The 16,760-nt window shown below is 44.1% G+C and overlaps 1 protein-coding gene across 11 annotated transcripts in view; it reads left to right on the forward strand.

Annotated features, from left to right (window-relative positions):
* The window catches only part of Mybpc1 (myosin binding protein C1), a 78,848-nt gene that overhangs the window by 16,341 nt on the left and 45,747 nt on the right, over positions 1-16,760 (forward strand). For 5 of the 11 annotated variants that reach the window (XM_087901914.1, XM_087901909.1, XM_087901912.1 and 2 more), the window contains exons 2-7: positions 1,742-1,777; positions 4,980-5,021; positions 11,938-11,976; positions 12,494-12,529; positions 14,033-14,146; positions 15,916-16,064. In XM_087901914.1, the coding sequence (XP_087758040.1) occupies positions 1,742-1,777; positions 4,980-5,021; positions 11,938-11,976; positions 12,494-12,529; positions 14,033-14,146; positions 15,916-16,064 (416 nt within the window). The remainder of the gene's footprint in view (positions 1-1,741; positions 1,778-4,979; positions 5,022-11,937; positions 11,977-12,493; positions 12,530-14,032; positions 14,147-15,915; positions 16,065-16,760) is intronic. The other 6 variants (XM_087901913.1, XM_087901918.1, XM_087901916.1 and 3 more) reach the window with 3 other exon arrangements.

Genomic DNA, 16,760 nt, shown 5'->3' on the forward strand with positions numbered 1-16,760 from the left:
GACTTAAGTCTTCACTGTGCCTGTGAATGACCTCACATCCCGCCATATTAACTTCTGCTAGTGCTAGCATATAAGGCTATATACCTCTTCTCTTTTGCTATCTATCTATCTATCTATCTATCTATCTATCTATCTACCTATCCATCTATCCATCCATTGATCTATCTATCCATCCTTTCATCCCTCCATCCATCTATCTATCTGTCTGTCTATCATCTATCTATCAATCAATCAATCTATCTATCTATCTGGCTATCTATATGGCTATCTATCTATCTGGCTATCTATCATCTTCTCCCTCATTAACAACTATAAAATACTTTCTGATCTCCAGAATATTTGAAAAATTTTTCAGACAAGTAAGTTAACAAATTGAAATTTATATCAGGTACAAAATATGATGTTTTAAAAAGACATCGTGGCACCCCACATTCTTGCATTGCTCATTTTCTGATTTCTGCCATGGTATAACCCATGTCTTTTTTCTAAATTCATTCCAGTTGCATACACTAAAGTCCTGTGCATTCCCACAGCTGAGCTGGGAGGCACCCTAGACATGGAGAAACGCAATGCTCCCAGGATCCCATTATCTGCCTAAGATATGACCATCTCGTCTTTGGGTTTTATTCAATGATCACGTGGGAGATGCTTCTAAGGCAGTTGCCTTCATCAGCAGCTTCTTCCTGCTCTAGAATTTAAGCACCCGCTTCAGTCACACAGAACCAACAGCACTCAGGTCTTGTGCCCGTGGGAATCCACAGGGACATCCTTGTGCTCCTACGCCCTGGGGTGCGCCTGTAGCTACTTGGAAATAGTGTGCCCTCTAACAGACAGTCCCAGCAGACTGTGCAGCCACACTGCCCTGCACTACTGCATATACAAAGCCACGTGTAAGGTCTCCAAGCCTGAGCTTTGGAACTCCTTGGTAAGTGTCGGTGGAAATCCGGGCATGTACAGGCAAAGAAACCATCATGGGGAGGGGTTAGTTCCGTTTCCCAGAGACCTGGGCTTTGCTTTGTAATGAAATGGAGAGCTATAGAGCCAGAGGGCTTTGTGGTCTCACCCGTTTCAGGAAGTGTCCTTACGAGGAAGGACCGTCCTGGAGTCACCATGGTGCCCTCTCTGTGGTAGCAAGGCAATCTCTTAAAGGTACTTCCTTTCAAGCTCCACAGGCTGTTCGTCACCTGCTGAGTCTTATTTTATCCTCACGGCAGCCCTCTGATAGCAAATCAAGGCCCTGGCCACTTGTCCAGAGCGGGGAAACAAACTTAGTGGTATTAATTAAATACCAGGTCTGCACTTGGCTTGGATGAGGTTCTGTTTGTTTTTACGTTTTGGGACAGGGTTCTGTATAGTTCCAGTTATCCTAGAACTCCATATATAGACAAAGATGACACCGAACTCCCAATTTTCCTGTCTCTGCCTGGAAAATGGTGGGATTGGAGGGTGGGATTGGAGGGGCGTACTGCCCCTCCCAGACTTGAATGAAGGCCTAAGTGGTGCACATAGCCTGGAACCCCATCATCTCTCCTGTGCTTTCTCCGGCATCAGATTGCACTACCCGAATCAGGTCATGTACGCCCTCGACTTGCACGTCACACCCTTGAGGCAGTGTGCCGCGGGCATGTTGTCGCCACCGCTGATACGTCATCAGCAAGCTCGGGAAATACGGCCGCCAGGGTGGAGTAGCCCTTACCTGTGAGCTGTGAGCCTAACACTTCCGTTATCTTTCCATTTCTAGAAAATGAAGTGTCGACCCCAGCCCCTCCCCCAGAAGGTAAGTAAAACCATCCCCTCACGCGTTTGAGCGGCAAACGCTGAAGTCCATCCCGGCATAATTTGGCCTCCGTGAGTGCCGTGAGCTCTAACCTGTTTCCGACTGAGACACTGGATGACGGTGGGTGTGCTAAGCTGATAACAAAAATAATACATTGTATTAACGTAATTCGAACAGCGCGCTTCCTATGTATGGTGGGATCACTTCCAAGTCCTTCGGTTCTGTGCAAGTTGCCACCGGGCCGAAGCTTTGTCTCGGTGGAGTCAGAGTATTTACGAAGCTTTCCCGGGTTTAGTAGAAGCCTGTGTTTGCATCTTTCTTGTAACTGTGGGAAATGGATCCAGTTTCACCCCGACGCCTTTAGCTTCTCAACTTTTCCTCTGTCGCCCCTTCACAAGCTCTTTGGGAAGCTTGGAAGGTTTGGGACCATAGAGGCACAGCATCAGATGTAATGTATTGAATTGTTAGTATTTTCTGGCCTCCCAGATTGGAGGGAAAATCACTAAAACTGCAGCAAAATTCTTGGTAGGTGTACATACAGCCAGAGACATGGAGTCTGACTTACATAGAAGAGACCTATGACTTAGGAAAGAGAAGGGAGCCAGAGACGCGGAGTCTGACTTACATAGAAGAGACCTACGACTTAGGAAAGAGAATGGAGCTGAGAGGACCTAAAGAAGCCCAAATGATGGCTCAAAGCTTAGTGTGGACCTCAGCAATCATTGGTGTGTCTGCTCCTGCCAAGACAAAGAAACCAAAATTATGTGAGTTGTCCCCAAAGCCCTTAACCCAGGCCAACCCTCCCCCCAAAAAAACCCCAAACCTCCTTCTTGTCACCCTTCCTCCTTCAAGAGGCGACTGGGGAGTCACTTGGGTCTACCACATGCTCAACTTCAGGTGTCTCCCTAACCCTGGAGAAGGATCCAGGGCTCCCTTCCAAACACTGGAAAGATAAAACCCACACTGTACCCAGCATGGCCTGGAGTTCTAAATAGAAACCAGCTTCCCGTGTTACTGGTGTACAGTCAGTCAAACTGAAAATAAAAAACAGTCGGAAGAACAATGAGATGAACTTATCTACTGTACTGGCAGGCTCGCAAGGCTGTAACAAGGCCTCCCGGGGCTGTTCTCAGTCGTCTGCCAGTTACCTGAGCTGGCAACGTGGTGTAGAGCCAAGGGGTGGGAGAGCACCACAGACTGGTCCTGCCCAAGTCCACGTAAAACTGCATAAGGCTTCAATTTCTGGCGCTCCTCCCTTCTGTTTGTTTTGCTGGCAATTTATGAGAGAATTCTACAGCTTTTCTGTCCTGGGGATAGTCTTTAAGAGGGCAGTTCTAGGACTCGAGCTGTTCACACAAGCAAGCCTCTTTGTCTAGCGAGGATTACCAGCTTCACTGAAAACCTGAAACAGTAAAGAATACTGCGGAATTGCCAAATGAACGAAACAGGCTCGAAGCCCTATGAGGTCAGATGGGTAAACTCGGGTCTAGTATTTTTGTAGATGTCTGTCCTGAAGCCATTGGAGACGTGTGACATTCTTGTTAGGATCATCTTCTTCCTTGCTATGTTTTCTTCTTGTATGTGAGACTTATTTTGGCCTTCGCTGAGCACACTGAGAACCTAGATAAGCCTTTCCCTGCTGCCTGCCCGTCAGATGCTGGGCTAGGCCACTATAAACTATGCTTTCCTTAGTCTGCCATATTTCCTATTTATTAGAGAATGTTGAGTTACTGTGGCTCCTCTCGGACTTGGCTGAAATAGTCCTTAGCCAGCTGAGATCTGACTCGCTAGTTATAGAAAGAAACAGACAGACAGACAGAGAGAAAGAGAGAAGGTGGATGGCAGATTTCATGCATGCAACGATATTTAATTTTTTTTCTTGTTTGTCTGAATCAGGGTTTCACATACTTCAGGCTGGTCTTGAACTCATGATTGTTTTGCTTCCATGGGATTACAGTGTGTGCCCGCACACCCAGCCATGGATGAAAGTTACTTGGCTGTTTTAAGATGTATTTATGTGGGTATCTGTGTGAATGTATGCGCACACGGGTCTAGGCACACGTGTAGGCAGAGACCAGAAGAGGAATAGAGTGACTCGTAACTCAGTCACCTGACATGGGTGCTGGGATCCCAACTTAGGTCTTCGTGTTAGAGCAGCAAGTTTTCTTCACCGCTGAGCCATCCCCTCCAGCCCCGACCATTATGACCGTACACATAACATCTTCTCGTCTCTAACTAATGTGATTCGGAACAGGAAGAAACACAAGGTAGATGACATTGACAATAGAATTTGATCCCACTTCCCTCATAACATATTTGTTGTTACCCAAGCCAATCCAAGATTTCTGTGCTCACAAGAACATTTTCAAACTACATACATCGCACAGTTACTTTATACCTCCTTGTAACCGACAGAAGCTAAGCTATTGAAACCCTTTACATGGGTCAAAGTTCCCTAGCACGTCCCTGGGTGAACTCTAAAATAAAGTACATTTATTTTAAATATATTTAAATTTATTTTAAAAACATAGTCTGCTCGGTTCTACTACAGTATGTAATATGACATGACAGAGATAGGTGGACTTTTTTTTCTTTCTCTCTTTCTTTCTTCTTCTTCTTTTTATTTTTTTGGTGGGAGAGTTTGTTTATTGAGAAAGAGTCTGTCTGTGTAGTTCTAGCTGTCCTGAAGCTTGATATATAGAGCAGGCTGTCCATGAATTCCTAGACTCTCTGCTTCCAGTGTGCTGGGATTAAGAGTGTGCCATAGCTGATTGGTGGTGGCCCATGCCTTTAATCCCAGCACTTGGGAGGCAGAGACAGACAGATCTCTGTAACTTCAAGGCCAGCCTGGTCTACAGAGTGAGTTCCAGGACAGGCTCCAAAGCTACAGAGAAACCCTGTCTCAAAAAACAAAAAACAAACAAAAAGAATGTGCCCCCATACCCAGTCCTGTGCTAACTGTATTTTAACAAAATGTGTATTGCATGTTTTTAGATATACTTTTTAAACGATCACATTTATTAACTGCTTTGATTAAAGGTTAAAGCAACTCTAAACTATATTTCCCAAATTCCTAATTAATATGCAGCATAATGAGTTTGTAGCGTCATTAACATCATCTATTTCCTTCCTCTCCCTCTGCTCATCGCCCAATAAAGTGCTGTAAGACACTTGTAAAAATGTGCTTGTACTTTCCACACAGAACCAAATAAAGAGAAAGAGGCGGGAACTACGCCAGCAAAAGGTGAGTTGGAGGGAAGGAAAGCGAGACTGAGTTCAGCAGGGTCAGGACAGGAACCAGCATGAAGTCGGTGAGCTGGCCGGGTTTGAGGCCCATGGAGCTGAGTAAAGCTGTTTGATCTAGTTTGCTTCAGTTAGGAAAATCAGCTGACTTAGCCAGAGGTTTCAAAAATTTGCCAGTTTTGACTCGTTACATGACTCACAGTACCTCAGAGGACACAGTCTGTAGATCCATGAGGACCAGCCCCTCACGGTACCTCAGAGGACACAGTCTGTAGATCCATGAGGACCAGCCCCTCACGGTACCTCAGAGGACACAGTCTGTAGATCCATGAGGACCAGCCCCTCACGGTACCTCAGAGGACACAGTCTGTAGATCCATGAGGACCAGCCCCTCACGGTACCTCAGAAGACACAGTCTGTAGATCCATGAGGACCAGCCCCTCACGGTACCTCAGAGGACACAGTCTGTAGATCCATGAGGACCAGCCCCTCACGGTACCTCAGAGGACACAGTCTGTAGATACACTGATTTGTAGACACTGACATTATACATTAGGCAGACATCATGCAGCTGTACTAAATTGGACACTCACTCACTCACTGGTGAAATAGTGACCTATGTTTTGCCCTTTGGGGAAATATCACAGTTTTGGAAAAGATGTACTCATTATTGTGTGTGTCACCACAGATGAAGGTGTTGCCATCACTGCCCATGTCTTCTTAGGCTAAGGAGTAAGAACCTTAGACTAAAAGAGAAAAGTTTTCACGGAAGCTGATGGACAGCTTTGCCTTACACATTTAAATGATCATTTTTACACTAACATTTATTTGAGTCACAAATAATCTAGTTTAAATTTCAGAGTAATTATTTTCTGATTACAATAAGAAGATGCTTTTCATTCCTGGACACAGCTCAAGGCACGTTAGTTTTTTATTTGTTCCTTGTATGTCATATATGGTTTCCTAATTCCTGTGCTACTGTCTCCTACACATCAGTAAAATCTTTACTTCTTTTCCTTCCGTATACTGGACTTTTCCTCAGATAACTTGGACTTACTCTCTTGTAAATGAAGGCACGGTGTTAGCACATTGCCCTTTGTCCTGACCTTCAGGAGTGCCCATGGACAGTGCTGCAGATGCTAATCCTGGCTACGTGGCCTTCGTTCAAGGCTATTTTCTTCCAGAATGCAGACAGTGCAAACGCCTAAACTTCTTTCCATGATACGGGTTCAAGGAGGCTTGAACATCCTGGCTGCGGTCATTGTAACATTATTCTCAACAAGACCAATGGAGTATAATGCTTCTGCTTCCAAGTTTGGAAAGGGGTTTGAGCTGACCTGCGGGGCTTAACCAACAGGACAGGTGATGTAATCCCAGAAGGCAAGCTGTCATGCTTTAAACAAAGCCTGGGCTCGACCCTCAGTCTGCAAAGGTCATCCTACTCCATTTATATACTTATGTAAGTTTTCTATAAACTGAAAGCAACCAATCACCAATACTTCCTTATAGAAAACAAGTGTGATGAAAGATTAAGGCCAGGGGGTGGGACCCCCTAAAATTAGTAGCTTTTCTCCCCTCTTCTATTTGTAGACACAGCTACCTACAGCCACATGCCTGGGTTCAGAAACTGCTGGGCATGTTGGTTTTCTGTGAGTCATTCTTCGTACTTGGCAAGCAAGCTGATTTAGTATAAAAAGTGATATCCCTATATAAGGAAGCTAGGTAAATAGTTCTATTTTGTTTTCTATCTGTGTAGTCCTTTTCAATGACCATCCATTCTCATCCAGGACAGGGAGATTTCAAAGAATATAGTCAAGCAAAAAGGTACAATAAGAAAGAATTACCGTGCGGGCTGAGTGGTGTTAATGGTTGCCACGCTTTCTCCTAGGAATAACTAGAATGTCTTCTTTTGCTCACTCTATTTTTATTTTTTTTTAACTCTCCAATTCTGGTTCCAGACCTATGACAGCTTATCCTGGCCATCTGGTTCACTTCCACCTTCCCTTCTTCCCCCTGATTCTTCTTGGACCTATTGCCCCTGTCATTTACAATTGTCTCCACTTAGTCACGCATTAATGGCTGACTCTTTTGCTTTTCGATGATCAGGCCCCGGGTCTTAGCACCTCTTTGGTCTCCTCATCTCGTTCCCTCCACCATCTGGCACAGAGCCTTACAGGACAACCTTCCAAATACAAGCTCGCAGGAGGAATCAACAATTGAATTTCCATGCAGTCTTGCCTGCTGACCCTACCGACAGGGATGATCCGGATGGTTTTATCCCTACATTCTCCTCACTCACTGCGCAAGATGCGTACTTAGAGTTAGTGAGGGTAGCGTAGAACAGCTTGCCTGAAGCCTTTGAACATGACCACGCCTGGAAATTAGTTCTGAACTTATCCTGGCATCTTTTACTACTGTGCACTCTAGTCCTCTGGCTAGTTAAAATATCTTCAATAGGTAAGCTCTTAGGCTATCACTGTGAACAGTGCCTTGCTGTCCTGGAGAGACGGCCCAATAGGTAAGAGCACTGACTGCTCTTCCAGAAGGACCCAGGTGAAACATTTTAAGAAAGACTATTTTTAACTGGATTTATTCTGGGATGACCTCGATATTTTCTGGGGGACGACTTGTTTTTGTAGCCAAGGAGAGTTATTCGGTTCAGGTATCAACTTCGTAACTAGGGTGTGGGCTATATCTGCCAACTTCTTCAAACATGTCAGGAGCTTCTGAGTCGTTCATGGTAACGCACACCTATAATCCTCGCACCCGAGGAGTTGAGGCAGGAAGATTGAGTTTGAAGCCAGCCAAGGCTACAAAGCAAAACCCTATTTTTTTAAAAAATTCCTTTTTTTGGTGCCCTGTTAGTTCAATATGTGTGTGTTTACATATATATGTGTTAACATGTATCTGTATATATGTTTACATACATACATGTATGTATGTATGTGTATTATATGTATGTGTGTGTGATAGGCTTAGTTGAAAGAATTACTGTGCCTTTTGGTTTTTTTTTCTTTCAGAGAAATAATTGCTTTTTGTGGTTGCTGCAAGGAAAATAAAAACTTATTTACTCTTCCCAGGGTTTAGCATCACCACATAAACCATCTCACACGAAACCACCCACGCTTCTCAAATGTCTCTCAGAGCCTAAGCTGGAGTCTCCTCCTCCTGACCCGGCTGCGGCTGGCAGCTGAGGAAGTGCATCAGCAGACTTTCCGACCTGGGCTTTCCCGAACGATGCATTGTCTTTAAAGAGCCATTAATTCATTTCCTTCACATAGGTGCCTTTGTCCCTGCAGTGATGCTGTCCAGGAGCTTGTCACTCGCACGCGTAAACGAGTTTCCGCCATTTACCCTTCGACGTCAATCAATCAGTCACCCGATGACATGCCTCTCACAGACTTTTTCTTTGCTTTGGCTGTGTGTTCTAATGTCACTGCTCCACAGTAATGAACTTACCAAAACATTCACGTCATTGTATTTTTCAGTTCCGAGACAGCGCTCGAAGGTAGAACGTTGGCTTAACAGGTGCGGAGGAGAGGAAGAAACTCAATAAATATACATATTTAAAATAAAATGAGTTTTGATTTTTGTCAACATCAAAACAAGAAAGCAGGTGCCATTTTAAAAAGTGTTAAAAATGACAAAAAAATGATGAGTTAATGTTACCTGTTGTGCTGATATTTTGCTGTTGCTGTTATGCTTTGGTAATGTATATTAATGTTTTTTACATGATTTCCCAGCTTGAGGTCTTCAGTAATTTGCCTAAATCAGACAAGATATTATATCAGTATTTAACTGGTGTTTGTTGTGAACCATGTATATCTCATATGCTTTTTGTCTCCATTCTAAAGTCTCAGCATTTGTCTGAGGTTTACATTGCTTAAATGATTAATCTTTACAGGCCAATTAAAACCCACTATGGGGAAGCCAAGCACAGTGGCTCTCGTCTTTAATCCCGGTGTGTAGAAGGCTAATCCCGGCACGTAGGAGGCAGAGGCAGGTGGATCACTTTGAGTTCAAAGCCAGCCAGGTAGAAATAATTGCATGCCCAATAGAGCCCAGAAGGCGGGAAACCCTCCATGGGCTCCGCGGTGGTTCACGGCTCACACGCAACCCAGAGGACTTGTGCGCCTCACTGAGATTCCAGGCCGCCAGCGCGGCTGCATTCTCTCACTCCTCTGATCTCTTCCCTGAAAACTAAAGCTTTTTAGCCATAATTTTCATGGCTATTTTTCCACGGCCTAGAGACAAGCAAGATTCGCTGTTGTTCTTATCTAAGCTGTTCCAGTACCAACAAAGACTCGGGAGTCGGGTATTGATACTGGGCTGAAAACCCCAAAAGATGAAAGAAACAGCCAATTGATCTTTTTTTTTTTTTTGCTTTTTTTCATTTTTATTGCTTTTATTGATCTATACATTTTCCTCTGCTCTCCTCCTTCCTCTCCCCTCCCCTTCTGCCCTCTCCCATGGTCCTCATGTTCCCAATTTACTCAGAAGACCTTGTCTTTTTCTACTTCCCATGTAGATTAGATCCATGTATGTCTCTCTTAGTGTCCTCATTGTTGTCTAGGTTCTCTGGGATTGTGAATTGTAGGCTGGTTTTCTTTTCTTTATGTCTAAAAGCCACTTATAAGTGAGTACATATGATAATCGTCTTTCTGGGTCTGAGTTACCTCACTCAGTATGATGTTTTCTAGATCCATCTATTTGCCTGCAAATTTCAAGATGTCATTTTTTTTTCTGCTGTGTAGTACTCCATTGTGTAATGTAACACATTTTCCTTACCCATTCTTTGGTGGAGGGGCATTTAGGTTGTTTCCAGGTTCTGGCTATGACAAACAAAGCTGCTGTGAACACAGTTCAGCACATGTCCTTGTGGTACGATTGAACACCCTTTGGATTTATATCCAAAAGTGGTATTGCTGGGTCTTGAGGATTTTTTTTTTAACCAGAGTCATGGCAAGAGCAGCATCTCTCCACACGGCCCAGACCAAAAAATCCCCCAGGAATCTCTAAGTCCCTCCCTCCTCCTTTCTGTGTGCCTCTCTATCCATATTCCTGGCTTCTCTGTCTCCTCTATAACTAATTCCTGTCAGCTAGTCACTGACTCTGCCCCCTGGTCCAAGGTTAATGTTATTAACAGAATCTCAGCATTTCACAAAGTGACCAAATATCCCGCAACAATGTGTTTTGTTAAACTGCCCTTCTGTGCAGTTAGGGGACGCAGCCTGCTGCCCGCAGATGCTGTCTCCAAATAGAAATGGAGCCTTGTAATCCCCTAGAATCAGAGAAAGGGGTAGTGTGATGCCCGTACTACACTATCTATTTTTGTCTCTTTTTATTTTTGAGACTCTATCTTTCATTTTTAGAAAAAAGTGTTGAATGTCGCAGAACCTAAAAGGTTCACATAGTTTCTTCCCAGCAACAGAATCTGCCTTTCATGGTAGATAAGAAAAATTTAAACTTTTCTTCTCCTTCTCCTCCTCCTCCTCCTCCTCCTCCTCCTCCTTCTTCTTCTTCTCCCAATTCAATTGAATTCAACTAGGCCAGTGCTGGAGATGTTGAGGTCAGATTTTCAACATCCAAGGTCTATCAGAAATGAACACCAGCAACCTCAGCTCTCGGGAAACCGCCAAGGCAGGGGGATTTCGAGTTTGAGGCTCATGAGTTCCAGGCTGGCTTTCTCCTTTTATTTCAGAAGTAGCTATAGATGTGCAGTTTTTTGGAATGTTAATGAGTGTTCCAGGAGGAGAGAATTCCAAAGTTTAAGAAATGAGTTTAAGAAGGGCATCCCCTCTAGTCCATTCCTAGTGCACACAAACTCACCAAGGGTGCTGGCGTGTATGCTGGTGAACGTGCACACACAACACACAATAAAATACAAACGTTTGCTTGAGCCCAGCATTTTCAAACCTTCTTCGATCACTAAAAATTTCTGCTGAGCAATCCCGATTTTCGTAACCTGACTTTGAAATAATAGCACTAGGGGTCTCTATGCTCCATGTTAGAATATTTTGTTGGAAGAAGTGATACGAAGCATCTCTGGTTGAAAGTAGTGTAAAGTTACTGAGATATTATTTGTTGTAAATATTCAAATAGATCATACGACAGCCTACCTTTTCCGTAATTTTTAAACTACTTTTACTAAACATGCTATGAGCATGGACCTTCTGTATCATCTGTATGGAGTCACATAAGGGCCTATTTTGATAATTGTAAAATGTGTATTATTTGCTCGGCACGCAAAGCACGCGTGTTGCTACACAGGTGGGTCTGGAAGGGGCCCTTCAGTGCCTCTGAGCATAAGCCCTCCATCACATATTTTGGAACTCATAAATTTGCATGAGTAAATTTTAAATTACGTAGCACTGGAAGTACCAATACAATCTCGGGGAAATAGCTGTAAAGTTCTGACAATTATTATCGCTGAACTTAACAAAATGGACTAATTCATAGTCATTAACTTGAGTTCCGGTTTCTTAAATATGGGAGGGAAACTTGGGGGCTAGCCAGGGGGAAACAAGTTCTCCAGCAGTCTCTGAAAGCTGTGTGTCAGTGTCTCACTGAATATGGCATCTGGATAACTTCTGACACTGTTGAAATACAAACCTGGAAACCCCCTCTATTATTTTCCTACTGACTTATGGTCACAGAAACTCTGACACGATTTCATTTTTTTCAAAACTATGTTTTCATTTGAATTATCCAGCGCTCACAGTATATTTTCCTTCTGTTCAGTTTGGGGTTTTGTCTGTTCTCTTAAAGTTTGCCTGCAGGTACAATGTCTCCTACAGCTTCATTCAATGGCTGAAAAGGCTGTGAAGCCTCTCTCCTCTTTTCCAGATCCTTCTCCCCCAGGTTACCTGGATGAAGTTCTTTCTTCCTTGACTTTTTCCTCCTGTTTCTTGTTTCAGAGGAAGATGAGGCCTCTCCGCCGAGTGCCCTGCCTCCAGGTTAGGACGATTCCCGGGCCCAGCTTCTGCCTCCTCACCAATCCATTGTCCCACTGTAGAAGCAAAGAGTCAGGGAAGCGAGAGGGGAAATCATTGTCTTAAATGATGATTTCCAAGAGAAACTTCTGAAAAGGAAGATTTCCTAGCCAGGTGTGGTGGTACACACCCACTCTCCCAGTAGTGGGGAGGCTGAAGCAGGAGGAATCTCAAGACCAGGCTATCTTGGGCTACAAAGTAAGTTCAAGGTCAGCCTGAGTTACTTGGTGAGGCCTTGTCTTAAAAAAAAAGAAAAAAGGAAACAAACAAACAAACAAAAAATCCTGGACATGGATGAGTTCAGGGATGAAAATGTTTGCCCTCCATTTTCATCTATGTACCCTGCCACCTCCACCCTTGTAGTTTTCCTCCTCCATAACAACAAGAGATTGGGTTTGGGGTACCCCAAGAAGGTTGTAGTCACCCCACTTCCCCCCTTCCTATGCTTGCCTGCATCCTCCAAATCATGCTTTCCTTGCAGGTTTGGGTAGTCGGGCCCTGGAGAGAAAAGACTCAGGTGAGCGAATGCATCGGGACCCCGAGCTCACACTGCACTAACGACTGTCTCCCGATGCCCTATTCGTCCTAATCCTTGTTTTATTCGGTCCGCAGCTTTGACAGCAGCCTTCCGTTCCATTTCCCAGTACAAGGAAACTAATGCATTGAGAAGCAATTAATTCTGCATGATACAAATGCACACATCCGAGAATCCAGGCACACACACCGTCAACGTACTGGCTTTACTTCCTAATATCATTTTTAACATTCAGCAAACAGAGATCAGCCTCCACTCCGGGGATGTGCCCAAGCTATAATTCACATCTGAGCATAATTGTAAACATAATTGCTAGGAACATTTTTCAGACACACCCTGTCAGCTCTATCAGCAATTCTGAAGCTATTTGATTACTTATTCATTCAACATCTTTATTGCCGTAGGCCTAACCTGGTCCCAGCATTGGCATAGGCACTGCGGGCATAGGAAAGAACAAAACAATAAAAATTCTTGTCCTCGTATCCTCTACGCAAGCGGTCGCCACGCACTACTATCGCTGACGTCACGGACACAACACGCACCTTCCACCTATTAACTCGGGAGTTAAGAATGCACATTCAAGAGATACTCGGCTTAGCTTCATCGCCGGCAGAACTTTCAGCACTGAGCATGACCTGACACTCGAAAACTAAACGTGTCCTTTCCTTCTTTTCATGAGCGTTAACAAGCGGAGTTGTTGACCCGTGCCTTTTCCCCCAGTTATCGAGGGCGGACAACTGAACTCCGCACTTGGTTCAGAGAGGGCTTGGAGACCGCTTCCTCTGCCCCCACCCGCCCCCTCCCTCGCTGCGGTTGACTGCTGATCGGTGTTAACCCTGCACCCCCTTTCAGACTAGGAAATACAGAAGAGCTTCCTTTTCAGCTTGTCTCTCTTTATGGGAAAGCTTCGACCAGTCTTCTCTCTGTTTCTGTTTTCTGTTTTCCTTCCTTGCAGGACAATTGTACTATTCCTTAAATTTGTACCTGCAGGTCATGGCCCTGTTACCTACCTCTCTGTAGACTTTCCCACTGAATACAGCAAGGAACCTAAAAGTACAGAGCCAGGCTTGGCTCTGTGACCCACGCTGGGCAGTTTATCCTCAAAGAGACCCACCTTTTTAGCTTCTCCCGATTCTGTTGTATGGATTTGCCTTAGAGTCAAGACTGCTGTGTGAGTCTCTCACGGTCACTGTGTAGATGATGGGGAACAGGCAGAACACCAAAGACAGTTAACTCGCCCCACAAGCTTCACTGTTCCAGGAATTAGGCAATGTCTCTTGGCCTGGTCGTGGAAGATCTATCCCTGTAAGGATGGAGATCTGTCCCTCCCTTCTGGCGGCTGGTGGGGCAAGAGAATGTTGTCATTTCTATCTAGGTTTATTAAGCAAGAACAAGAGTCAGTAGGAGGAGTACAGCAAACACAGGTAAGCCAGCCTGCAGAGAGCCTGGCCCTGGGATGATCCGTGTCCTCCTTTCCGCTTCCAGAATGGTCTCTGGGCGAGTCACCTGCAGGCGGAGAGGAGCAGGACAAACAGAATGCCAACTCGCAGCTGTCCACCCTGTTTGTTGAGAAGCCTCAGACAGGATCAGTGAAAGTTGGTGAGTATCGACCCAGGAGCCCTTCCCCTTTGCACAGGTCACAAAATAAACCATTTTAAATTGAGATTTTCAGTAGCCATGAAAACATTCATCATATCCATGTGGTTCCAAAATATTTTCATTACAGGAGTTCTTGTACCCCATTTCCCCGTTCCCTAATCCTAATCTTTGTTTCTATGGATTTACCCACCCTGTTTATTTATACAAATGGAATAATTATACAACACGTGGTCTGTTGCGTTAGGAGTCTTGTGATCAGCATAACATGTTTGAGGTCCACTTTGGTTGTAGGATCAGTATTCCTTTTTATGAGTGAGCAATGATATATTGTACCCAAATGCTACACCATGCATTTTAAAACCCCAAAAATGGATGATGATTATTTTGGTAGCTGTTAGTGCACAGGAGTTCAGCATCAGAACCTGAGAGCCAATTTGATTGGGTCTAAAAGGTTGGTTCTGCTTCTTGCTAATAGGACAGACTCTTTAGCCTCTTTCCATCTTGATTTCTTCTTGTGTAAAATGAGAATAAATCATGAGGCCTGCCTGTGAAGACTGGGATCTGCTGTCACTGTAAAAGGACTCACCCCATCAGGGGCTTAGGATGTTCACACGTCTGTACGTGTGTTAGATAAACTACGTCGTGTGTCTCAGGGGCAGCTGATCAGACAGATGGTAAAGATTTTAATAGTATTTATTCAGAAATCTTCATTACATGCTACCTGGTTGTGATGGATACAGTATACCATACGAATCCATATAAGTTATAGTCTAAAGACAGGACCAAACAAGAGACGATAATCAGACATCCACAAAAGCTACATGCCACGAAGGAACTAAACAGAGAGCCAAGAAAGAGAAGAACTTAGAACCTCTGAGGTATTAAGTCACCAAATTCTCATGATCAGAATCAGACTTGGGTGTTGACCAGATATTATACAAACAAACACACGCCTAACCATGTCCTAGAGTTTCTTCTTTCAGGCTTAGCGTACAAGGAGAGATGTTGACTCCTTGTATGTTCTTGTAAGACATTAAGACACTGGGCCAGTGGCCAGACTGCTTCTGATGTCCCCAGGGCCTAATCAGTGACTACATAGTCATTTCAAGTCACTTCAAAGAGAGCAGTTTAACGTATTCAAAGCCCTGTAATTTTAGGCATCCCATCATATTGAATAATAAAGATATGTATTTCTTTTGTGGGTTTTTTATTCCACATAAATGTAAGTTCACACATAGATATTTCTTTCCACCAATATTTTCATTTCTTTTTTTCTGATTCAAAGTTTCCAAATGGGCTGGGATGTGGTCCAATGACAGAGCACTTATTTAGAATGGACAAGGCCCCAGGGTTCAGATAAATAAATATATATATATATATATATATATATACACATATGTACACACACACTTGTACATATATATTAGTGTGTTATCTAAATATATATGTGTATATATAACCATATAATATACAGTAGTGTATTGTATATAATATATAAATATATATTACTAAGTAAAAGATATATATATATAAATACATACAGACATACATACACATATACATACATAAACAGAAACTTCCAAAGTAGATCAGATGAACTCCGTAAGACTTCTAGGACACTTATCACAAAGCAGGGCCGATTCATTGTGCCATCATGACACGATAAGCCAGGTTCTACACTGTACAGACCTGCACCGACTCCCTTCTGCCGAAAACAAGACAAATGACAGTTTCTAAATCCCAGATGAAACCCTGTGTGCTTTTCCTAGGCGCCAACATCACCTTCATAGCCAAAGTCAAGGCGGAAGATCTTCTCCGAAAGCCCACGATCAAATGGTTCAAGGGGAAATGGATGGACCTGGCCAGCAAAGCTGGGAAGCACCTGCAGCTCAAGGAGACCTTCGAGAGGCAAACTCGGGTACGGCCTGAACCCCTGGCTCATCCCTCCTGCGGGGAGCAGAAATCTCTTCCAGACTGCTGCACGTTTATCCCTCCCTAGCGAGTCTATTCATCTCAGATAACTGAGACAATGACATCAAAGAAAGCATCCCGTCCCAGGCCAGCTTCGTGAACCAACGAATCCACTGGGGTTATCTCTAGGAGCCTGTGTAAGGAGTATTCCTACAACAGCATGGGAAAATCAGGGGCTCCAGCAAGAAAAGCCTCACCCCAGCGTGGGTGATGGTTCACGGAAGCTGGATCACCCATCTTCAGTGCCACTTAACTGACAGCTAGGCCTGAAGATCATCCTCTCCTTCAGTAATTCTTTACTGTTTGTGTAACCGCAGGGAGGGGCCTTGCGAGTCTCCACACTCCCTCTACAAGGGAAGGTTAAGAAGGCTTCATCTTGTGATTGTCTCATGCTGGTGACTGACAGCTAGTCTGGTTCGCAACGGCAACCATCAGATCCAGCCCCTAGGAAATAGCCACACGACACAAGTTTAGTTTTGAGAGATTTCAGTCCCTCTGGGTTATCGTTCCTATGTCTGCACTGTGTTACAATTGTCTCGCCGTGTCTAGAAGCCGGGCACATTCACCCGTCTAGACCGAGACCTAGTGGATATAGACACATTTTTCTCTTTACATCAATACTGAGAAATCTGTTAAGTAATTG

The sequence above is a fragment of the Myodes glareolus genome, chromosome 26 (assembly GCF_982192425.1).
Source record: "Myodes glareolus chromosome 26, mMyoGla1.1, whole genome shotgun sequence".
Classification (NCBI taxonomy): Eukaryota; Metazoa; Chordata; class Mammalia; order Rodentia; family Cricetidae; genus Myodes; species Myodes glareolus.